Source organism: Euprymna scolopes, chromosome 12, assembly GCF_053919585.1.
Source record: "Euprymna scolopes isolate OS-2025 chromosome 12, ASM5391958v1, whole genome shotgun sequence".
NCBI classification, from domain to species: domain Eukaryota; kingdom Metazoa; phylum Mollusca; class Cephalopoda; order Sepiida; family Sepiolidae; genus Euprymna; species Euprymna scolopes.
Window position 1 is genome coordinate 86,138,593 of NC_136493.1, and position 27,037 is coordinate 86,165,629.

At 33.6% G+C, this 27,037-nt stretch overlaps 1 protein-coding gene and 1 pseudogene across 1 annotated transcript in view; one reads left to right on the forward strand and one right to left on the reverse strand.

The window, feature by feature from the left end:
* LOC145291392 (brefeldin A-inhibited guanine nucleotide-exchange protein 3-like) overlaps positions 1-27,037 on the reverse strand; it is a 230,040-nt gene that overhangs the window by 188,753 nt on the left and 14,250 nt on the right. The window contains exon 2 of the mRNA XM_080137186.1: positions 271-401. Coding sequence (XP_079993312.1) covers positions 271-401 — 131 coding nt within the window. The remainder of the gene's footprint in view (positions 1-270; positions 402-27,037) is intronic.
* Positions 20,111-20,228, forward strand: LOC145291660 (5S ribosomal RNA; annotated as a pseudogene).

The following is a 27,037-nucleotide window of genomic DNA, read 5'->3' on the forward strand; positions in this document are numbered from 1 at the left end:
TTTCTTTTAAAAACTATTGCATTTTCTTGCCTATGCCTCTAATAATACTTATATTAATACTTTGTTTTATTTTACCTAAAATACTTTATTCTTGTCAGGTAATATTGTCTTCTGAACATTTGATAGTATTGTTTTGTTAATCACTATTTTTTGTAAAACAACAACAACTTTTTTAACACGTTTTATGTGAATCTGAATGGATAAACCTGCATTGCACAACACGTTATAAGTCACAAAAATTTATTGAAAAGCAAAACAAAGAAAACCAACCTCGATCCCTTTGATGGCCATGTTGCTCAGTCTTTTAGTCCGTGTTTCCAATGCCATTTGGAATGGTTCCAAACACCGATTCCGGAGTTGATATACTGGCACTTCCTTGGCATCAGAACTCGAGAAAAAATCTAAAAACCACAAAAATAAATAAAATTAAAATTCTTAAGCTATCTGACTATCTTTAAGGCAGAGGGTTATATAACAGAAAAAAAAAAAAATGAAACTTGGATTTGTAAAAAAAAATTAATATTTTCTTTTGTCAAACACAAAAGCACTTTTTGGTAAAAAGAAAAACAGAAAATATATTTAAAAAGATTTTTTTTTTTTTTCAAATCCAAAACATTGCATTTTCATATTTTATGATCTATTTTTGTGACAATTATTTATATATCTACGGTTGTCTACAAATAAATGGAATAATTTTTAAATGGAATTCTAGTGGGAGTGGCAGCACAGATGATGAGGGTCAGTTTTCCAGTGTATCATGACTCGTGCTAATAAGCAAAGATAAATACAAGTGACATGATGAAATGTGACAAAAGGAAAACAAAGAGGAGTATATAATAAAGATAAAAGTGTTTTTATTTCATTAGAAATAAATATGTCTCTAAGAAAGAGCTGCTGGAGTAGATGATGATGATGATGATGATGATGATGATGATGATGATGATGTTGATAATAGTTACTTGTTGTAGTGGGTAAGAAGCAGAGTTACCATAGTAGATGCTGATGATGATGAGATTAATAACTTTTGCTAGTCCTAGAGGGCAATATTACTGCTGCTAGTTGTAGATAAGCACAGACCTACTATAATAGATGCTGATGATGCCAGCAGGATCAGAAACTGCTGCTTGTCATAGAGGACAGAATTGTTGCTCCTAGTCGTAGTGAATAGGAACAGAGCTACTGTAGTAGATGATAATAATGATAATGGTAGAAATATTGAAAAGTCACCAGTTATCTTGTAATTATTAAGTGTTGGCTTGTCACAGTGTATGATGATGATGATGATTTGGGCTTTGGATAATGACTGTTGTCACTGGATCAAGGCTGACATTAGGTATCATGATCATCACCTCATGAAAGCTGTTACTGTTGAGCATCATTCTTTTCAAATGATTATTGTCAGCATTCATTTCCCAGATATTTTCTAGTTAGAATCCTTTCTAGAAAGACATCAGATACTTACAGGAGGGACCATGTGAAGGTTGCCAACATCCCTAAGTGAAAGAGTTTCTGTGGCATAAACCAGATTCGAACTTGGCATACCCAGGTTGTTAGTCCGTGTCATTAACCACGTAGTCATTGTCACCTTCCTGTTGTTGCTGTTATCATCGCTGTCGTCATAACAGATCTTCATCTCACCTGACAACAATTCTTGAGGCAAATTACAAAGTCACCTAAAGTGCCCAAAGCACATCTCTTTTATACAGGTTGATCAGTTGCTAGTTTTAACACTTGATTGGTCAGCAGAAAGGAAGATGCATGAAACAATATTAAATTGTGTTCGTATTGTCACATGTGTCCAAACTGTTAAAAGGTTAATTTCTAGTTTTATTATTAAGAAGTATTAATCAGGGCGCAATGGGATGTTGTAATTAAGGAGGAAAATATAATAAAAAATTGTAATATAAAAATAATTTGGATCATTATTTATGTTGTGATTCGAAATAATGCTAGAATTTCTGAGATCTTTCTTTGTTTTCTACCGTGTATTTTAATAATTTAGAATCTTTAAAATTAAAAGCTAAGATCTAATAAGTGTAAATGAATTCTGATGTATAAAGTTGTGTAGGAGAGTAGACATGATTTCTAACACAAATGGCCTTAATTGCTTACACTCTTTCCTTCTCTGCTTCCTTCGCTTTCCTCCTCACTTTCCAACTTTTAGCATGAAAGTTGGAAAATCAAATAATTTTTAATCAATGAAAATATTTCCAAACCCCCAAGAAGTAATACCTATTTGCAATAAGCCAGTGTGAAGTTGGAAACTCCTTGAAAAGGGAGACAGGGGCCTAAAAGAATTCAGAAGTATCCAGTTGGCCCAACCAAAAGGAACTCCAAGAAAGCATTCTCTACTAACCCCCCCCCCCTACTGCCCTTGAAAAAGCACAAGGAAAAGAACTCCATAACTCACATATGGCACATCTACAGACCTGCTACAAGAACAAAGAGAGAGAGAGAGAGAGAGAGAGAGAGAGAGAGAGAGAGAGAGAGAGAGACACACACACACACACACACACAAATACTCAAATCTGCACCTGTTCATACAACGAACATTTTAACTTCTTCACTCAAACACTTGTTGAACATTTAACATGAAAGTAACTTTTGTGTTTTTTTTGTATAAAAAATGTTTTCTTGTAAACTTTCATATTTCTCATATAAAACTCTGTTTATGTTTTAGGCAGCATTTGTTACCTGCCGACTCTTCTATTATTTTAATGTTTCATTTTATTATGCATGCCTGTTATATATATATATCATTTTCTTTCTTTCATAAAACAATGACTTTTACCCCAATTCATATTAAAATATCGGTATGGTTCTTGGTTCTATTCAAAGACGGTGAAAGTTGGTCTCAACCAAGATCAGAAACCACGGCACACACAAAATTAATGTAAGTTTTCTTATTATGTTGAAGAATACAGTCTTTGAAATGCATTTTAATTCATTATATTTGGAGGCGCAACATATGTTTTTCTTTGAAATAGCATTTAAATTTACAAAAATAATTTTTCTAACGATTTCCTTATTTGAGAGAATTTGATTCTTTAAACAGTGATTTGGATCCATATAATTTTAAATTGTTTTTTTTTTTTCTTTTAATCAATTATTTGGTTTTCTGATCCTTTTTATTAGTCGTTCATTCCATTTAGTTTCTATCTTTTTAATCAATCATTGGCTTTTAATTGCGGTATTTTCATAAATTACATCAACTTTTTTTGTTATTAGGTTGCTGCAAAAACAATATCGTTTTCTCACACATACAACTTTTATATGATTTCTGAATTAATTCATTGATATATATATATATATATAGCCATTTTATATATCATTTTGAAGCGTGTTTTTCACTCTATCGAATCATGTTATTCATTACCGTTCTCAATCTCTTCATTCATTTCCTTGCAGGCTTTTCGACAGCATGGACAAAATTCAAATCCACACGATATTCTTGTTCCAGTTCAAACTAGGCTGGAAAGCTGCCGAGACAGCTCATGATATCAATGATGTGTTTGGCCCAGGAACCACTAACGAACGTGTGGCACAATGGTGGTTCAAGAAATTTTGCAATGGTAATGAGAGCTTTGAAGAAGATGGTCGCAGCCAGCCGACTGTGATTGATAATGAACATTTGAAAGCCTTAATTGAAGCCAATCCTCGCAAAATCACATCAGAAGTTGCTGTTGAACTCGAGGTCGACCACTCAACAGTCGTTCGCCATTTAAAGCAAATAGAGAAGTCAAAAAAGTTAGATAAATGAGTGTTGCATGAATTGAATGATAATTAAAAATAATTGTCATTTTGAAGTGTCTTCTACGCTCCTTCTGCGCAACAAAAACGACCCATTTCTCAAGCGGATTGTGACATGTGATGAGAAATGGATCCTATGACAACTGGCGACATTCAGCACAGTGGTTGGATGCTGGAGAAACTCCACAACACTTCCCAAAGCTGAAATTGCACCAAAAAGAGGTTATGGTGGATGGCAAAACAATTACAGCGGAGAAGTACTACCATCAAATTGATGAAATGCACCAGAAGCTCAAACATATGTGCCCGAGACTGGTCAATATGAAGGGACCAATTCTCCTCCATACTGACCCTGCAGAAACTGAACGAATTGGGCTATGAGACTGCCTCCTCCAATTATCACTTTTTCAAGCATCTCGACAACTTCCTGTGCGAAAAATGGTTCAAAAACCGAGATGATGCCGAATCTGCCTTCAATGACTTCATCGCTTCCAGAACTTCGGATATCTATGCGAATGGGATAAGTAAACTTGTTTCTCGTTGGCAAAAATGGGTCGATTGTAATGGTTCTTATTTCGATTAATAAAGTTTACTATGAAAAGAGTTATGATCTTTTGAAGTTGAACGTCAAAAAATGTCATTATTTTTGCACCAACCTAATAGCTTATGCCTATTTAATCTTTATTAAACATAGAAAACAAAATTTTATTGCATTAAGATTTTAAAAAAAAATTAATTCATGAGATAAATATTATTGGTTTTGCAAATTTTTCAATATCGAGAACTTTTGTATTTGGATTATTCAGACTACTTGCCTCATGAGAAGAGTATATATATATATATATATATATATATATATATATATATATATATATATATATATATATATGCAGTAATAAGTTATCTATATATATATATATATATATATGCAGTAATAAGTTATATATATATATATATATATATATATATATATATATATATATGCAGTAATAAGTTATCTATATATATATATATATGCAGTAATAAGTTATCTATATATATATATATATGCAGTAATAAGTTATCTATATATATATATATGCAGTAATAAGTTATCTATATATATATATGCAGTAATAAGTTATCTATATATATATATATATATATGCAGTAATAAGTTATATATATATATATATATATATGCAGTAATAAGTTATCTCTCTATATGCAGTAATAAGTTATATATATATATATATATATATATGCAGTAATATATATATATATATATGCAGTAATAAGACCTATATATATATATATATATATATATATATATATATATGCAGTAATAAGATATATATATATATATATATATATATATATAAATATATATGAACAAATGATTAATAAAACATGTTAAAAAACATCTTGAAAAGAGTTAAAAACATATTTAATTTTAAAAAGGAAGCACAAGATAAGTGGATAGTCCTTAATCTGCGGAGTTTCGAAGAAATACTCCCCTTCTCATCATTTACATGCAAAATCCGATCCCACATTTTGCTAATTCCTGCCCTCTGATGAGAAGGAGAGTATTTCTCCGAAATTCAGCGGATTAAGGACTATCCACTTATCTTGTGCTTCCGTTTTAAAATTAAATATGTTTTTAACTCTTTTTCAAGATGTTTTTTAACATGTTTTATTCATCATTTGTTCATATTATAAGCTCTATTTCCTTTTCGGTTTTATTGAGCTTTTACATCTGGTTGAGATTACTTTACTTGTAAATATTAACTCTTTAATATTTATAATATATTTTAAGTTTACCATTTTGATTACCTTGGTAAACTTATTGTAATTTTTATTTCTTATATATACATATATATATATAACTGCATATATATATATATATGCAGTAATAAGTAGCGGCTCATAGTGATAAGTAGTGACATTGCACAGCTAAAAATAAGAATAGGTTTAAGGTCCCCAAAATTCATGCTAATTTTCCACAAGGACTTGTGGCATAACAGATAATGTACTAGGTAAAATTCATTAGTAAGTGACACTCTTTTGAAGGTTGAAGGTTCAAACCTCAGTGCGGGTGATATGAAAGAATACAATTGTGAATTACTTAAGCTGACTGAATGAGGGCATGCCTGCTACCCCCGTGGATTAAATAAAGAGTTCTGTTTGAAATTAAATGCAAATTCCCAAGTTCAAAATGATACGCTTGAAGAAGAACAGAGGTTACATTGACCGAAACGTTGTGAGAATAACATATAAGATGAGAATAGTAGTCCAAATAATACAAATTATCAATCCTCATTTTAAAAATTTGAACATGTCGAAAGGAATTCAAACAAATATTTTTTGTCTTCTTGCATTTATAAATTTGCTTTCTTTTTTTTTTTTTAAATGCCCATCAAACAATCAGTGCTTTTTAGTAAAAAAAAAAAAAAAACTCCATTGCAATAACAATAGATTATTCCTGTTTTATTATTCACATTTGCAAACGGTTTATGCTGTGATTATAAACAATAAAACATGATTATTATTATTTTTTTTTGTTATCAACAGCTGTCATTGTCAGTTTGCTGCTGAACGATTGCAACATTTGCAGCAATCAGCAAAATACATTGTCAGCAAAACATGAAGTGATAAGAAATACTCAAGTTGGCCATTTTAGTTTCACGCTTTAACCATGACCTTAGAATGGTTTGTTGCATAAACATTAGCAAATTAGAACTCTACCGGCTATGCAAATAGTAATGCAATAAATTTACCTGTAAACAAAACCTAGATGAAATAGCCATCCTGTGAATGGAATAAATACAATAAGAGAATCATCATCTAAAAATTCTGTTGTTAGCATTGGTTTTCCCGATATTTTTTAATTCTTAAAAAAAAAACTCAATAATATAGTATCATACCATAATGAAGATTGGTGGTCTGTTCATGTGTAGCTAAAATTGGGAACATTATTTCAAAAGAATTGGTGCTTAATAATACTAGTAATTTTAAAACACAGATTCAACTATTATCTTTCCATTATTTTTTAAATAGTTTTCTTAATTCTTTAAAACACAAGTTATAAAAATGTGATGGAAAATTTAAATGTGACGAACCGACAGAACCTCTTATTATCCAAATTGGGCATAAAATTATTTGAAAAAAATCTGTTTCTTGAATAAAATATTTAGTTAATGTTTCTGAGACATTTCTTATAATTTTTGCATAACTAAAAGTGATATGAAATAGTCTACCAAATTAGAATCTCTACTTATATATAAAAGGCACTTTGTGTGTGTGTGTGTGTGTGTGTGTGTGTGTTCCCTGTGGACTCCGAAACGGCTGGACCGATTTTTATGAAATTACACACAAATATACTTTATGTGTCTGAGAATGTTTTATATAGGTTTTGTATTGGAATGATAAATATCAAAAATCATTAAGCGATAATCCAAAAATTTCGATTAAGCAAAGAACAGACCGATTTTGAACAAAGCTAACACTTTATAAAACCTAACATCACAAGTCCACTTGAGAAGTTTTCTCACACAAGCAGAAAGGCCCAGCATATAAAATCAACAATAATTTCTTTGAGAAGACAGGGACGTGTTCAAAATGTTGCTATTAGAGCCCAACAGATCCATGATACTTGACTTTTGCATTTTAAACTTTAATTCGAGCCATTATATAAACCGTGAGGGAGGCTCTCATTAATAGCAAATCTTCGCCTTGTATGCCATCGCCTTCTTGAGAATAAAATGCTGAATTTGAAAAACAGCTAATATAACAAGGCTTATTCTGATTTAATGCAATGCAAACTCCTACTTATCAGTCTGTTTCTAATGAAAATCAACAACAAAATAAGTGTTTTTGTTGTGGTGAAACTTTTCATGCCAGAAACAAATATGCTGCCCATGATATAGTTTGATATTCATGCCAAAGAATTAATAAAAAGGACATTTTTCCAAATAACTACGCTTTTATGTTTGTACAACTTGCAATTTTCTCCAATTTCTCTGCATGTGCATCTTTAAAGTACATCTATAAAGTTTACCAACGATGGGCACAGATGCTGGAAGGTTTTCTCTGAAAGTTTATTTCCTCAAACTGCTCAGCCTTGGAGTTCTCTCCTGTTTCCCAGACCATACTAACATACAGAAATTTAGATGTAATGAGAACAAACAAGTTACTGCCCAACTTTCCAATCAGGTTGCCCCATATAAATTTGGCCATATCACAGTAGCCTCTCATATTTACTTTGGCAATAAGTTTTGTTTGGGCTGAACAAAAGTTAAAGTTTTAAATGATATTACAATCTAATTTATTAAGAAAAATTCATTTCAAACTAATATTTTTTCGTTTGACTAAATTATATTTTTTAAAAATATTTTGGAGTATTCTTTTAATTCTTACATAATATTACTTCAGAATTTTGATAAAATTTTAACATAGAAAAAACATGATTCCATTTTCATCTGATGAAAACCGGTTTTCTTTTTTTGTTACAGACCATCTACTAGTTAACCAGTTATGTACAAATCCCACGAGCGATAGGAACCTTCTATCATGTCTGAAAGTGACACAATGTTCACTGAGCAAGATCAGAGATGCGCCACTGTACAACTCATGCTCTCTACTGATCTAAGTTATGACAACAGGAGCATAGCCAGCATCCTCATAATGCAAATCCGGATGGTTCAACGCTTGAGGGCACAGTTCAAAGTTTCCAGCCACGGTTATGGTCTTTGGTGCGGTTTCAAATGAGGGCCACATCATGCTGCCTCACATCTTTGAAGTCAGCTTGAAATTCAACACCAAAGTGTACTTGGATGTGCTGAAAAGTGTAGTGATCCCCTGATGCAATCAGGTGGCCGCTAGCAGACCATGGGTGAGGCAGCAAGACTCAGCAAAGGCCCACAAGTCCAAAGAGACCTGGGCTTGACTTCAGAAAGAGTGCTACGACTTTGTATTCTCTCACTGGCCCCTCCTCCTCCTTCAACCCGCTGGACTACTTCGTTTGGTCATACATCAAGAACATCACCAACATGACCTCCCACAATACCAAAGCCAGCCTGATCACCACCATCTGCCGAGTATTTGCCTCATTGTCATTGGCGTTTGTGGAAAAGGCATGCTCCCAGTTCCAGACCCATATACAAGGTGGTGACTGAGGTTGAAGACGTTTACATTAAATAGATATTAGCTCTTCTACATAATCCCGTTACCTGAATTGATTTTTTTCAATAAAAGTTTTAAGATAAAGCTATACTGTTGTTTTCTTTAGGGCAACAAATTTATCGTTCCACCCTGTATATGTACACTTCATGTTTACATAAATATTGCAACACATTCATGAGTATGTTTCAGTCAATTAGTTATAACTGATTATATATCATTAGGTCACTTTTGCAAGGACTGAACTTTTGTAAAAGCAACATAACGTAATGATGTCTCTAGTTAGTTATAACTAGTTGATTGAAACAGTCATGAATGCGTAGCGATACCTAAATGTTTATGTAAAAATAAATAAAAAGTATATCTTGCTCTATCTTGGTATTGAGTACTCATGTACAAACTTCGTTAAATTCATTGGATGTTTTACCGCTGAATTATATTAACCTGGGATAATATAAGAGGTTCAGCCTCGTGACTCTCACTTCCCTTATTTTGTCCTTTAGTTCTCCAATTTCATGAGCGATGTTTCTGAGAAAGGAGGAAGAATTACTGTTTTCTGGGTCAGAATCTAGCTGTCTAATACTTAGCATTAGTTAGTTTTTGACCTTTTTTGTTTTAGCTCCTTACATCAAGTGGCTTCATGCATTGTTTGGAGCAATTTCCATAAAAAAAATTGATGTAGTTTGCTTGAAGCATTGTTTAATGTATAAAGAAAAAGGTATCATGGATATACACAAACTGAAGCAAATTAAGATGGTGGAATAAGCTGTGCAGCTTCACCTTTATTGATTACATATAAATATATAAATAGGAGTGATAATAGAATGCCTAAGGCACTTTTGTACAGTCAACTTCAGACAGGTAAAAGGCATGTTGGCTGCCAACTGTTGAGGTACATGGATAAGCTCAAGTACAATCTGACAACAACTAACATCCCACTGTTAACTCTTGAACAAACTGCTTCTAACAGGAAATAATGGAAACTGACATGTCACAATGCCTTAAAATTTTTTGAATTAGGAAGAGTATGAAAACTCAGAGAATCAAGAGAAAAGAATTGGCTGCTAGACCAAGTGACACTTTGTGGAATACATTTTTGTGCATGGCTTGTGATTGCATCTGCAAGTCACTGGTGAGGCTGAAGCTCCATGAAAGACTGAAACACCAAAACTGAAATTAGTTTTTTTTTTAGATGCTCATACATCGAAATCGATGGGAGAGTCCATTATATGTGTGTGTGTGGGGGGTACATATATTAAATTAAATGAAAGATGAGGAAGAAAAGTTACATATACCTTTATTATATCATCAGAACAATAAGGAAAAATTAATTGAAAATTTAAGAAAAAAAAAAACTCTTTAGGCCATGGCATTTTAAAGCTAAATGTTTCTCATCAGAAGAGAAGGACCAGAATTATACAATAACATTTAATTTGCTCCTCTTAATAGTGTTGAGTTCTTCTTATCTTGATAAGTTTTGCTTTGTTAAAGATTTACTCTTTAATAACAATTTCCCCTTGCCTCACTTGCACAATAATTGGTGCTTCATCTGTTGCATACCAAATGTGCACCCTCTGAGCTTACTGTGCTGTGGTCCAGTGGAGTATAATTACGATAACTAGTAACACAGGAAGCCGCAGCTTCTGGCCGAAAGTAGCCACTGTGGAGCATACGGTCACTTCTATTGCATCTGCAACTATACTTTACCAGTTATACCACCAGTGACTCGGTCTCTCAGATGCATCTAGCCTGTAGCCAGCATATTACTCACTACAGCTCCTGCCTTTTAGGTGTGCTACCCCAGAGGATTAACGTTGAACCTACCACATGAGAATGGGTCTGTATCAAAGATGTAGTTTATGAAAACTTGGAAGGGAACAGTACGACACAATCGACAATAGTTTTGAGAAAAGCAAAGGGTGATATTAGAATTAGTGGTTTCTATAAAATCTGTGTAAACCATAAAATTTGAAACATTGAAAACATCTTTCATTTTTAGATCCGGAATGAAATGCTCCATGAAAATAGATTAAAAAAAAATTAAATAAATGTAAGCTATCAAATTCAAATCGCAATAAATTTAAGGAAGTTAACACAATAAAGTCTCAGACTTCTTCAATGAACTTGTATGCTTTAAAAAAAAAAAAAAAAAAAAAAAAAAAAAAAAGGAAGAAGAAATTTGTTAAGAAGGGACATCAAAATATGTTGAGATGCATCTCTGCAAGCGATCAAAAAGAATGGAAATAATTATCTATTAAAAAAAGCTACGAATATCTAGAATAAAAAATATGGAACTAGATAATATTAGATAAATAAATAATCATACTTTGAATATCAAATTCCATAAGATGTTAGTTCAACGGAACCAAGTTTGACACAAAAAATATTAGATGTGTCTTCACTTACCATTGGATTATGTAGTATATGTTTATGACATAAGAATGCAAAATGTTAACATTTTAATTGGGGGGGGGGTAATTACTGCAGTAAATACTTAGTAAAATACTCAGAAATAATTGAAGCATTTACGAGTTGTGTGAACAAAGCAATTAATTGAAATGGATACAAAATTTTGCTGGACAGTTTTTTTTATTTTGCATTCGATAATTTCAAATGTTTTTTTTTTTTTTTTTGCAAATGAAAAAAAACCCAAAAAAACTATCAAATGGTTTCATCTCAACACTTAACAACAGATGTTTTAACTAATCCATATTGCCAATCTTAAAATGGCACAGAAAGGTGATTTATTTTTCTCAAACAATAACATCAAATATTGAAATGGAAACATAAGTTATTGTGTGTCAAGTGAATAAATTTTTTTTGTTGAAATTCGGACATAATTCAGTTTTAATTCAAAGAATGGATTACAAAATGTTAAATTTAGTGGATTTCTGTTTTTGTTGAAATGCGGATATAATTCATTTTTAATCTAAAGAATGGATTACAAGATGTTAAATGCAATGGGTTTCTGTTTTAATATTGAATATGGAAACGCATTATTCAGATCATGTTTTAAAAGCGAACAAAAAATACAACAGGCTAAAAAATATGGAAAATGAAATTTTGCATTGGACAGAAACTAGGAGTATCAGAGGCCACCATTGAAAACTTGAATAAACATCTGATTATATAGACTGTCTCTGTTTCGAAGCTTATAATCAATATGAAAATGTAATTTCAAACCGTAATTTTTTTTCAATAAAATGAGGAAAGACCAAATTTTAAAATAATAAAAGGTTTAATCAAAAAAATACAATTTTTTTTTTCATCGGTTTTCTTAAAAAAAGATTTCACAAAATTTAACAAATTTTAAATGCTACCAAAATCTATTAAGTATATATAAATGCCAAAAAAATCACTTACCTGTAAAAAAAACAAACTAAGTAATGGCTGCTTCAATTCTTTATCTATAAGAATTGTCCATATTTATATTTTATATTCCATGTATTTTTTAAATAAAAGGATTTTTTAAAGTGAGGGTTGTAGAAAATCACATTTTCGTAACGCGTTTTGCCCCATAAGCTTAAAGTGCTGCTGCTGCTAATTTGCAATTTATCAAATACGGATTCGTCAAAGGGACATAATTAATGTCTCTTTTTTATTGCGTACTGTTAACCAAAATTAGTATTTTTGATCCTTCATAGTTAAAAAAAAAAAAAATCACACATTCACTTATAAGTTTTTCCCGTTAAACAAAAAATTCAGTCGACCGATTTTGTTTTTTTAATTCTCTTAATGAAATACACGAGTTTTTGATTATTATATCTTATTTCTACTTTATCGACTGAATTTAAAAAAAAAATATCTAAAAAAAGAAAACATTAAATGAAATAGAAAAAATTGCCGTCGGCGTCCAGTATTTACTTGACGATATAAGCATAATATGAGCTCAACGTGGTTTAAAAAAAAAAAAAAAAGGTTTTATACTTTAGACTTTACAGGTAAATTTCCAAAAAACACTTCTCCTTTTTTGTTTTAAATTAGAATATTTTATTTATTGATCTTTTATCTTCAATTTGCGATATATAAAACTTTGGTACATAAATTATTTAATTTTTAATAGACATTCCAAAATGGGGGAGTGAATTAAAAAAAAAAAAACGTTTGTCTAAAATATTATATTTAATTTATTGGAAAGAGCATAAAATTTCACATTAACCCTGAAAATATCGTAAAAATTGAACCAATAGAAAAATTTCGATAGATTTTTAAAGTTTAAAAATTGAAAAAGATTTCACTTGTAAAATTCAATTGACTTCATACGTAAAAAAAAAAATGGCTGGTTGAATGCGCATCGGCATTTTATGAACACTGTTTTTTAAAAAATAATATTTCTATTATTTTTTAAACAACTTTTAATAGTTTATTTTGGAAGTATATTCCATACAGAAAATAAACAATCCACTTTTAACAGAGAAATTACGGGTTTTATATATTTTATTCGCAGTTTTCTATTAGGGATGTCAAAAAATTCCCCCCAAATTCTGATACACCTAGACAGAAATCAACATTTTACTTATAAATTGACTCGGAAAATTACAGGATTTCAAAATAAGTCGAATTATGTTTTTAATAAAAAATAATAAATACAATAATTGTTAAAAAAGCTGGAAGATGATGCAAAGAAATTGGACATGAATTGACATGAGAAAATAGTGTGGATTTAGTCGTACAAACTGGAATATGTAGCAAAGATGTAATTAACGTTGAATTACAGCAATTAGAAGTGTGCATAATGTGAAGGAGGAGGAGGACTGGACATTCATGCAATGTTTATAATTAAACACACAAATGTCTAAAATGTGGTGAAATAAAATTCTTTATTAAAATAAAGTACACATCATAAACACACAGACCTATTCTCATGTTCATACTGACCTAACACACCTGTTAACTGTGTGGGATTATTAAAGTTGATTATGAACAATATTAATTAGAAATGAAATACAGTGTGTGATAATATGCCAGGATTTTGTGACAACTATTGATGTTCTGGATCATGGAAAACTGAATGTATTTCATAATGTATCTATTATGAAACTCCCTACATTATTTCGCTTTTAAAATCCTGATACTGATTCTGAACTCCTGCACAAATTGCTAACTACCACTCTCCACCTATGACATACTATATATATATATTACAATTCTTATTGCAAGAATTGTTTTTGATAGTATTTTTCAAATTCTCTTTTCTTCTAATACACACATGTGTGTGTATTAGAAGTATATATAGAATATATAGAAGAATAGTCGAGTATATATTTTGATAGTACTTGTATTTTCAAATTCTCTTTTTGTCTAATACATTATATATATATATATATATATATATATATATATATATATATATATATTCTTCTAATACACACATATGTGTGTGTGTTAGAAGAAAAGAGAATTTCAAAATACAAGTACTATCAAAAACAATTCTTGCAATAGGAAGCGATTGAAGGTTGAAGATCGCATATATTTTTTTTTTAACTTTCATTTTTAAAGAATTTAAAATTATTCTTTAACAGTCTTCTAATTCATTTTAGCAAGAATCTGCTGACCGCATTTACCTTTGGATTATGGGAAAAAGTTATAATCTGTAATAGATTATAACTTTTTCCCATTCGCACAAACTTTGTTCCATGATTGCAGCTTCTAATCTTTCAATACTGTCCACAAATTTTACCATTCGATTGTGTTTGTTCATACGAATTCTTCTTTCTCACTCCCACAATCAGATTCCATGTTTTCTAAGTTTTACATTTTTTTTTTCTATTCAAGAAATCTTTCCTTTTCTTTTATATACTACCTGAACTACTTCCTCTGATGAGAAAATTATAATTTTTTGAAACTCCATTAAGGAATATTCTCTATTGTTTTTTTGTTTTTGCACATATGATAATGCAATAAATAATGTAATTTTTTAGCTGTCATTTGTTTTTTTTTGACTTGGGAATCACCGTATATCAAGGCCAGAAGGTCACTCGAAGATAAGGTTTAATGAATGTAAAGGGGTAGTGCAGTAATCGTAAATGGTGTAAATTGGGTAGAATTTAATCATTTATGAGGATAGCTCAATAAGAACTTCTTTACATTGGATTTGAAGGCTGTCATGTTGTATTCAATTGGGAATCAAGCCAGCATAACAGTATTCCACAAGCAGGCAGTTCTGAAAAAGAAACTTTGTTCATGGAATATGGGTTTAGATTTGGGCACAGAGAGTGGGGAAAATCGTTTATAGTAGCGGTAGCTAGTCAAGTGTTTTGTGTGAAAGTTTGGCAAGGGAGAACCATAGACCGGAATTCAGATGAGCACTTGCCATGAAAATAATGATAGAGCAGAAACAAACTCGCAACGTCTCTTCTGTAGGAAAGAGGTTGCGGGGAAGAGAAAAGGGCATCACCTACTAGGTTTCAAACTCTGCCAAGGTTGGATAGAGCATGCCGAGCAGCTCCTGCCAAGATGTACTACTCCATTTTAGGGCATACCTGGCTCTTATACAAATAGAGTGCATTAGCAGTGAGATACCTACTGGAGCAGTAGAGTGATCCAACCATTTTTCCAGTGATCTTGGCAACAGATTTGATGTAGGTGTTCCATTTCAGATCAGAAGTGAAGGTCAGTCCTAGAATCTGGTTATTGACATGGAGCTTCCTCAAGACAAGAACCATTCATTTCAATTGGTGTGTGATGTGGGCCAAAGTGATTATGATGAAAGGAGAGAAGCTTGGATTTCGATGCATTAAAATTAATCAGTCACCTTTTTCCCCATTGCACCATGTTTTAAAGATTAGAAGAGAGAGCATCAGAAGGATCTTGGTCATTACTGGCCTTTGAAGTGTTGCCATAGATTGTGGTGTCATCTGCATAAATGTCTACGAATGATCTAAGAATGTGATTTATGAGGTCATTGATGAAGGTCAGAAAGAGAGTTGGGCCCAGAATAGAACCTTGAGGGATATCAGTGTTAATACTATGAGTTTCTGATTTCTGCCCATCTACGCTCCCCCAATCTATTGCAAAAGGAAGAATTTGCTTATAAGCCTATCAGAGAGAAAAGATTTAATAATTGAAACGACATTTCCAGCTATTTCATAGCTGGCGATCTTGTGAAGTAGACCTTTATGCTATACTCTATTAAAAGTCATTGATATGTAAAGAGCTATTGCTCTAGAAACGAAGCCCTTGTCGAGAGATTCAATAATTATGTGTGATATTATAGTTAGTACATCAGCTGTAGATCTTGCAGAATGGAAACCATATTACATGTCACTGAGCAGGTTATTTTTGCTCAGGTGGTTGACCACTTCTCTGTTTATCACAGCTTCCAACAACTTACTCATAATGCACAGGAAACTAATTGGTCTGTACTGAGAGGGTATGACCAATGTCTGAAATTTTTAAATACGAGGCAGACTGGTGAAGTTTTCTAAGGTGTTGGGAAGCATTTCTCCTTAAGGCAACGTTTAAAGAACTTTGTTAGTATGAGAGCTAGTTCCAGTTGAAGTTTTTTGAGCACTATGAACTGAACTGAATGCTGCTGGGGTTAGTCGCATTACTTGAATCAGGGTTTTTGATAAGCTTGGCAACATCACATACAGATATTTGTATGTCTTATAGTGTGTTTTCAGTCACATGAGGAAATATAGTGGGGGGTAGACGGCCCTGACTGCAAAAGGAAGAATTTGCTGCAAAGTTCTTAGCAAAGAATTTTGTTTAGTCAGATGCTGATGAAATTATTTCAGGTCCATTAATGATGGTAGAGATAGAGGACACACTTCTGTTCAGAACCTGTTTGTCATTCGCCAAAACTAGTGGGAACCAAGCCACTGCCCAGCTACTTTAAACTTGACGTACTTAGCAAACGAATCTCTTGCATTCTTTATTACTCTTTTATAATGGTTGCTGGCAGTTCTAAAGATGGCTTTAGTTTCACAACATCTATTATGTTGGAAGCAATGGAAATAGTAATTTCTGTGTGCAATGGCAGTGGCACATTCTGGGGTGAACCACAGCTGGCTGTTGGGCTTTTGCTGGAATTTCTTGGAGGGTATGAAGCAGTCTATACTCACAATTAACCATTCAGTCAGGTCGGATACTATAGAGGACACATTCTTTTTGAAAATGGAGTGCAGAGGTATATTTGATATAAATGTTCAGAAGTTATCCCAATCAGCCATAGTATATCAATATACAGTGCAATGGAGAGGTACATTTGAGGGTTTATTACATTTTGCTCTTTTATCTTAAACAAGACAACTGATTGGAAGATCCCAATCGAGACACAACAGAGGATAAGCACATTTCTGAGCAAGTTGTAAAAAAAAGGGTCTTGCATATTGTTTGTTGGAGTCAGGTGTACGGGTGGGTTTGTGAACAATTTATGTTAGTTCATAGACAATCGAAAATCATGACAATACCTCCTCTCATCATCCATCTTGTTTGAGTGGACTAACTGTTGTGAACATTAAAGTCTTCGCAAATGTGAATGTTAGCCAACAGATAGATAGACAGAATGTGGTTCATTTTTTCAGAGATACTTTCAATGATAGTATCTCAGCTGTTATGGGGATAATAGACGCCAAATATGAACGCAGTGCTTTGAGCAAGTGTTACTCTGAAGCACATATAAGGCAAATTAGGATCTTCTCTGGAGATGTTCCTACCACATGGAAAGCCATCTCTAATGTAGGCACATATTCCATGTCCATGACGATTTTGGGGGTCAGATTTAGATGTTGTTTAAGTATTCTTTAATCCCAAAATCATCTAGGAAAACAGTCGGTCTAATGCCAATTTCACACAAGAACAATAGGTCAGGTTTAGTCTCTTTATTGGATTACAACCTCTGAAAGTTGGAACATAGACCTGATGTTAGAGAAGGAGACATAGTAGTGGGGGTCTATGTTGAGAGTTGGGGTTCTGGGTTTAATTTTGTTTTGTTTCTTGAGAATTTTCATTACTGAGGATTGAAATATTTGGAAAAGGTTGACAGAGTTGTTAGAACAGAGAGAAAAAAAAAAAGAAAAGGAACGAAGAATGATTTTTGCAACCATGTAAAGGAAAAGCTATAACATTACCCACTAATATGGCATCGAGAGGCACCACCAGAAGCTACTGCAAGGTCTAGAATCCATTCACCAAATGGGAATACAGCAGCCCCAGAACTTTGCACATGCTGATAGGATGGTTTCCTTGGTGGTTAATCCAAGGTTTAGGTCTCTGACTATCAGGCAGATAATGTCAGCCCAGGTAAAACGTTTACTTCCAGCACCTTTATTAATGACATGGCCACAAAGATAGAAATAGGAGAAAAATGAGGACATCTCAAGTGACTGTTTAGGAAAACACTCCTGATCACAGCTATTTTCTTCTCCTTTTGTCAGAAACATTGCTCCATTGTAAACAAGAACTGAGAAACAAAATAGAAGAAGTGAGAGTTATGGAGCTGCCGAGAACACATCTAAAATGGATATATATATATTTTTTTTGTATTTATTCAACTTATTATTCTTGGACCAGAAACTATCATATATTTAACTAGCAGTACCCGCTAACCAGTGTCGCCCAGTAAAAGCGTGCCTCCCTTGCAAAAAATTATATTACCATTGTTGTTGCTGCTGCTCCCCAACCTCCTAAAGTTACGAACGGCTTTCAGAATAGACACCTCCAACTCCTCATGAAAATATTTTTTTAAAGGTAGGTTGTGTGTTGGTCTACCAGGTCATATTTACAAAAAAGAAATTAAATATTTCGATTTTTTATGTTTCTAATGTAATCCCTCCACCAATTTAATTTGTCCTATTTTTGTGTTAGTTTTGTTTATGAAATTGTTAGGTGAAAGTACAGAACGGTCTCATAAAAAAATTTAATCCTGGATCCCCTTCCATCGAAAAAGAATTAATTAAATTTATTGTTATTTTTTGGTTTCAATGTAAACCTTCCCCCTGCCCTGTCGCAAAAAAAAAAAATTTTTGTCATGCTTTGCTTTCTTCCCTCTCTCTCTCAATCACCAAACTTTAAAGAAATAGTAAGGGTGACATGTCTTGTTGAACACTAGGTGGCCAAAAAGTGTGTGCGCATTTTATGATAAAGTCTCATAGGAAAGTGATCCCCCACTCTAATAAGTTAAATTTTAAGTCATTATGCAAAGTTGTGCTTTCATATAATTAATAAAGGCATGGCCAAAAAAAGTAGATTTTAATATTTTTATGGGTTAAACAGCGATGAGTCACAGAGTAAAAATGTAGCGTTGTTTTAATGTCCCTCTCTGTGTTTCTCTTTGTGCTGATTCGATAATTTAATCTCTCTATTTCTCTGTCTCTGTCTCTGTTTGCCGATACAATGATTTTAAAATCTCTTTCTCTCTATCTCTCAATCTCTTTCTCTGTCTCTCTGTGTTTTTCTCTCTCTCTGTCTCTCTCTGTGTGCCGATACAATGATTTTAAAATCTCTATTTCTCTGTCTCTCTCTCACTCTGTTTCTCTCCACTCCAACAGAGAAATCTTTTTAAGATTCTGACCGTTTCTTTGAGTGCAATTGTATTTCTCTTGCACATGGTTCACTAGGTATTCGCTAGGTAGTTTTGTTTTTTTTCTTTTCATATCGTACACAAAGCATTGGTATTTTGTTACCTTCTCCCTCTTAACTCTGTTAAGGCCATCATCATAAGGGGCACTTACTTCAACTAGGGCTGCTACTTTCTCCCTGTTGCCCCATATCAAAACTTGTGTGCATGTGTGTGTACTGGAATTCCTCTGGCTTATGTAATACATGTTTTTTGGAATGCGAATACCAATTTTTAAAGCATAAAACTTAGGTTTTATTACAACAGAAAATTCTCATCTTTTTTACATGAATTCGATGCAATTCCATATTGTTACATTGTACAGCAGTTAATGCCTAAAAAAAAAAAAAATAAAAAAAAGGAAAAATGTAAAAAATGTAACAACTTAAAACATATTATCCTTCAATCCATATGAAATACATATGCTTTACGAATGGATGTGACATAAATATATTGATATTTTTTAAGATATGGCGTATTGAGCGATTCAGATCAGTAGATCACCTCAAGGTTCCAGATGTTAGAATTTCAAATGCTTACTTAGGATTTGTTTGTTATGCCTTTTTCAGTTTTATTAATCATTAATTTCATTTCAACTTTTAATATACATATATATATATATATATATATATATATATATATATATATGACATAATCATATTTGACACACCGGTTCCCGTCAGATCACCGAAGTTAAGCAACAATGAGCCTGGCCAGTACCAGATGGGTGACCATTTGGGATTTTCAAGTGCTGTATGTACTCTACATTTATCTCGGCATTGTTTCCAGCCATTCTAGACTTCTCCTTGCCACTGGAGTCAAGCAGTGCCGATCTAGGAAAGGTGTAGTTAGAGATTGTGCAACCCTTGCCACACAATTACACGTGCAGCTGCCCCTACAGGGGGTATCCTTTGTCTTTAGAGACTTAACAGAGTCATTGAGATAATAGTTAATAAAACACGTTAAAAACACTTTGAAAAAGAGTTAAAAACATATTTAATTTGAAAAGGAAACACTAAATAAGTGGATAGTCTTTAATCCGTGGAGTTTCGAAGAAATACTTTCCTTCTCATCAGAGGGTAGGAATTAGCAAAATGCGGGATCGGATTTTGCATGCAAAAGTATTTGGTGAAACTGCAAGTAAGTCAAAGATCTTACTTGATAACAAAAAGTGAAGCAGAGGGAATAGGGCGAAGATAAAGGTGATTTCACGTGAATGGATAGTCTGGTGAAAGGTAAAGTATCCAATGTTTTATATATATATATATATATATATATATATATATATATATAAAAATGAGAGTACAATAAAAAATGACGCTAAAACCAGGCCCAAACTCAAACAAAACCAACCTGCCTTCTCCCTTGAGGCTTGCAGTTACAAACATCCGTGGGCTTAGAACTAATTTAAATGATGTTGAAGCATTTCTCTTAAACACCCGGATATCTTAGCACTAAGTGAGACTAACCTACACTCCTCGATCCCCTCTAACTACTTTAACATGCCTGGATATCTCCCACTCTGCCATAAGGACTCTGACAGATATATGCACGGGCTTGGAGTATATATTTGAAACACACTCCCCTTGACTAGAGAAACTAAAGTAGAATTGGATGATCAAGCCTTTATGTGCTTTACACTTAACATGCAACATAACATTAGCTATTTTTATTTTCTCTACCGCTCTCCCTCGACCCAGCACTGTACCCAATTAAACAAAGTCTCTGACAGCATAGATACAGCACTTTCCCTCAACACTAGTGCAAAAGTGCATGTATTTGGTAACTTCAATGTCCACCACAACAACTGGCTTGGATTTTCTACTCACACAGACACAGCTGGTACCACAACTCATAACTTCTCTATATTTCATTCGCTATCACAGATGATTACGTTTCCAACCAGTTTCCCAGACCAACATGAACAACACGCATCACTTCTAGATCTGTTTCTGACCACAGTTCCCGATGACTGTAACTAATGCCCACAGCCCACTTGGGAACGCCGATCATGCAGTGGTAATGGTTGAAATAGCCCTAAACTTTAGAGCCAAAACTGAAGAGCCACTGCTCAAAACGAGATATTATAAAAAGGCTGACTGGGAAGCCATCAGGGATCTCACCAGGGATGCCCCATGGCAAAATATATTTTCACTTCCTGCTGAACATTGTGCAAATGAGGCCACTGAATGGTTCAAAACGGCCATTGAAGCACGTTCCCACATGCAAATTTTATAGCAAGCCCCACTCTCCCCAATGGTTTACTTCTACTTGTGCAGCTGCAATAGCATAAAGGAAGCATGCGTACCGCAAATTTAACTGACATAAATCCAGTTCAAACAGGCAGAAGTATACAGAAGCCAGAAGTAACGTTAAGAAAGAAATAGCAACAGCTAAGAGAGAATTTACTGAAACCACTAAAAAACGCATCGAAGCACAGAAATTAGGAACTCGCGACTTCTGGAAAATCTACAACAGTGTAGTAAATAATGGGCAATCAACAATTCCCCCACTATCCAACAATCATGAAGTTGTTTGCTCTACAACTGAGAAGGCTAACATACTTGCCAGTCGGTTTGCCTCCGACTTCACACTGGACCTTGCCAACCACCACCTCCCTGACTTTCCTTTGCAGACAGATGTCACACTAGACGATCTGAAAATCACCCCCTTCTCAAGTGCATGCTATCATAAGAAATCTTGACACTGCAACAGCATGTGGACCTGATCTCATCCCGGCTGTGCTATTAAAAAAGTGCTCTGCCGAAGTAGCTCCAGTTCTCTCCAAACTTTACAACAAATGCCTTAATGAATCTTACTTTCCTGCCTGCTGGAAAACTGCTTCTGTAGTACCAGTTTTCAAGAATTCTGCCGAAAGAACTGACCCAGTAAATTATCGCCCCATTAGCCTCCTCCCACATTTCGCCAAAATATTAGAGACCATAATTAACCAAGCTCTAGTCCATCACCTTACAGATGCTAAACTTCTGACCGAGCAACAATATGGATTTAGGCAAGCTCGTTTCACAGCAGACATTCTAACTTTAATCTCAGAACGTATATACCAGTCACTGGACAAAGCAGGAGAGAGGGTAGAGCGGTAGCTCTAGATATATCTAAGGCTTTTGACAGGGTATGGCATGAAGGTCTTCTCAGGAAAATCAGATGATATGGCATCACTGGAAGAATACATAACATAATTAAATCCTTCTTAGATAACAGAAAAATCCAGATTGTCTCAATGGTCATACATCTAAACAATATGATATAAATGTGGGAGTGCCTCAGGGGTCTATCCTTGGACCTGTTATTCCTAATATTCATAAATTACCTCCCTGACAAAATTGTTTGTGAGATGGGTATATATGCTGATGACACCACACTCTATAACATACACAACAGGAAAACAAATGAACACATATCTAAAGAAATGGCAGAAACACTAGAGGATGACCTCCGATCTGTAGTGGAATGGGGACATAAATGGATGGTCATATTAAATGCTGCCAAGACTAAACTCGTTTCCTTCAATAATTACAAGAAACCTTCTCTACCACTAATAGCAATAGCCAATGACTCTTTATCTGAAAGTACATCTTTTAAACTCCTCGGCCTAATGCTCACAGGAAACATGAGTTGGAACAATTACATTGAGAGTATCGCCAGGACCACCGCGAAGAAGGTGGGTTCTCTCTACCATGCTAGAAAGATACTAATGCCCGAAAGTATCCTATACCTCTATAAGGCCACCATTCGCCCATGTATAGAGTATTGTTGTCATATTTGGGATGGTGCATCTGCCACTAGTCTCTCGCTCCTAGATAAGGTTCAAAAGAGAGTCGCCAATCTGATAGGTCCTGAACTGTCATCTAACCTTCAGCCTCTGTCTCATTGACGAAACGTTGCATCCCTCTGCCTGTTCTACAAGTACTTTAATGGTGAATGCTCTGACGAACTGCAAGCACTTGTGCCCCCTCGACGTAAACACCCCTGACAAACTAGACAAGCAACTAAATCTCACCCCTACACAGTAGAAATCCTTAGATGTAAGAGAGCCTTCTACTCCAGTAGTTTCATCCCCAGGATAGCTAGACTTTGGAATTCCCTTCCGGGTCCCTGCTTCCCCAACTGTACTGACATGCAGAAGTTCAAGTGTAATGTGAACCGACCGCTTGCTGCCCAACTCCCTACACAGTACCCCTGATGCTTATGTCCCTGATAGAAGCCCCCCTACAACAAAGTGGCAATGTGCCTTGTTTGGGGTGAAAATGTAATAAAAAATTTTTTTTAAATATATATATATATATACATATACACACATGGCAAAAAGAAAGTCCGCACTTGTAATTTTTTCAAAAACTGCAAATGTAAGCTAAATTTAATGTAACTGTTTAAACAACCTATACCTCATTTGATTCGCCTTATATTCCTCTATAATTTTACCTGTTCATATTTGACTTTTAATTGAAATATTCTAGTGTTCATGTCAATTTAAAAAAATAACTTCAAATTGAGGAGGCAAAAAAAAAGTTCGCACAATGGAAAATTGTTCTTTAAATGTAACTTTAGGACATTATTGCAACACAAATACAACAGAAACACAATGAACTAGTAAATATTTAGTAGCATAGCCCTTCTGCAATTTGACAACCTTAAATCTTTTGGGAATTCCTTGAATTATACTGCAACAATACTCCGAGGAAAGAGCATTTCACTTTTCTTTAATTTTTGTCCCTAGTTCTTCCAAATTTGAAATTTTAGCATTGCGTAGATGTTGCTTGATGTAATGCCATACGTTTTTGATTGGATTGAGGTCTGGAGATTGTGCAGGCCAATCCAAACATGGAATATCATGCTCTTCCAGGAACCTTTTAACATTGCCAGCTGTGTGAATGGGAGTATTATCCTGCATGAAGATGGGATTATCATCCAAATTCCGACCAAAGTAGGACAGAAAATGCTCAGTCAACATATTAATGTACTTGGTTGAATTAATTCGACCTTGCAAGCAAACTATATGCCCTGGACCATTGGTACTAATAATGCCCCACACCAAAACTAAATCTTCACCACCTTGCAGTGTTGAAACTGAGCACCTAGGATTAAATTCTTCATTTTTCCTCCGACGGACGTACTGCCTACCATCACTGCCTAGCCTATTGAACTTGCTTTCGTCACTAAAAAGCACTTTTGACCAATATGAAGAGTCATTGCATCTGACGAATCCAGATGGCGCTTTCTGTTCTTTACAGAAATCATTGGCTTGCATCTTGCAACAAATTAAATTCCTTTTATCTGTTCTTGACAGTAGAAAGAGAGCACTTTTTAACACGATTGCACTGTTGTTGAATTTTAGGAGCTGTTTCAAATTTGTTTCTTAGGGTACGGATCTTGATAGCATTGTCTTCCTTGTTAGAAGTAACTCTAGTACGACCAGATTTAGAGGTATCACAAACACTGCTGGTGTTTTGGCGCTTTTGCACAGTCTTTTGTACTGTTTTCTCATCACATTTCAATCTGCGGCCGATTTCTCGGTTAGATAAAGCAAAAAGGTGGAGATTAATGAGCTCCTGACGATCACAAAGAGAAAGTTGTGGCATATGGACTAAATATTATGTTGTATAACCTGGAACAACAACACATGATTAGAGATGCTTTGTTGCCTGTTGGTGGATATTTTAAACTGATTTAGGGGCAATAATTTAAACTGTTTTTAAGCAAATTTGTTCCTGCGGACTTTCATTTTGCCTCCTTAATTTGAAGCTATTTTTTTAAATTGACATGAACATTAGAATATTTCAATTAAAAGACAAATATGAAGAGGTAAAATTATAGAGGAATAAAAGGTGAATCAAATGAGGTATAGATTGTTTAAACAGTTACATTAAATTTAGCTTAAATTTGCAGTTTTTGAAAAAATTACAAGTGTGGACTTTCTTTTTGACGGCTCTGTATATATACATACTAGCTGGCTGCCTGGCATTGCTCAGTTGCCAGTCGTACAATATGACTATACATAGTATTTTGATTTATGCAAACTGTGTCTTTATTATTATAGAATCAATTATACATTTCAAGGAATAATTTGTCCAGTGGACCAAGTCGCAAAAAAAAAAAAATTTTTTTTTTAATTAAAAATAATAATGACAATGTCATTCATCAATTTCCGTTTACAATATCATGTCAGCTGATATCTGGGCTTGACGATGAATCCTCTGGAAAAGTCATTTCTGATTAATGTTTAGTTTTAAAATATGCAAACGAAGAAATGATTTGCAGCGATTTTAAATGGTACCTCTTCTTTTATTGTATTAATAAGAAAAAATTAAAATAAAATTGAGGTACACACAGGCTGTAGTCGAATGCTCTACCACTGAGTTACATCTCCAGATAGTAATAAATTTGCTTTTTTAAAGAAGAAATGATTTGGTGAGATTTTATTATATTCCCCTGTAAAAATTCTTTTTTATCTATAAGATTATTTTTAGGATTGGAATTTTTTCGATTTCCGATATTTATTGGATGAATTTCTGTACAAAACACATCTAAGAACACTGCCAGACATATAAATTACTGTTGTGTGAAATTTGCAAAAGTTAGGCTCAGCCATTTCAGAACCTAAGAGGAAGGAACTCACACACGCACCAAGTGATTTTTATATAATAGTGTGCATATATATATATATATATATATATATATATATACTAGCTGTACCCTGCCACGCATTGCAGTGGCTCAATTTGGTGTAATGGAAAAATTTAATAAAAGAGAAAATGCATGTTTCTTATATTAGTACAGCAATCCACTGCAAAAAGTGAAAAAGAAGGCGAAACTGAAAAAAATGGTGCTCTTGCAGAATTTGATCTGGATCCTCGAGAGTTTCTGTCAATCATTCATGTTTTGGACTTAACCAACAATCAGTGGATGAAGCCGAACGTAGCAAAAATGTTGAAACGCTAAATGCTTTTTTTGTTGTTGTTTTAAAAAATGTGATTTAGTAATTAATATTTGGTTGATGGTGGGGGGAGGGGGGGTTACTATACACAGATTCGAAAAAGTCGTCCAAAAACAAATAAATGAAAGCAAAGGTAAGGTAATTTACGTTTCTACCTAATTGGATAATTGTTTAGTGTTTTTATGTAATGTAAAATGTTTAATTGGCTCAAAAAACAGAAATGGTCGCGAATTCTGTTGAATACGTTAAGTTTGGGAAAGTAAGTTGAAAACTAAAAACTATACAAAACAGTGTCTGAAACTCACCGAACATGTTACCATGACATAGGCTGGCATAATGGATAGGTTTCTGACAGTATTTTGTATAGTTTTTTTAGTTTTAACTCACTTTCTCTAACTTAAAGTAATCAACAGTGTCCACCACCATTTGTAGCTTTCAAATACACCACTAAACACTGTTTTTCGAGCCGACTAAACGTTACATTAAATGAAAAGGGTTTATATTACTAAACACAGATACAAAGAAGTTGTCAAAAAATAAATATATAACAAATAAATGTTATCAAAGGCAAGAAAAGTAAGTGTTCTACCTAACTGGATAAGATTTTAGTGTTT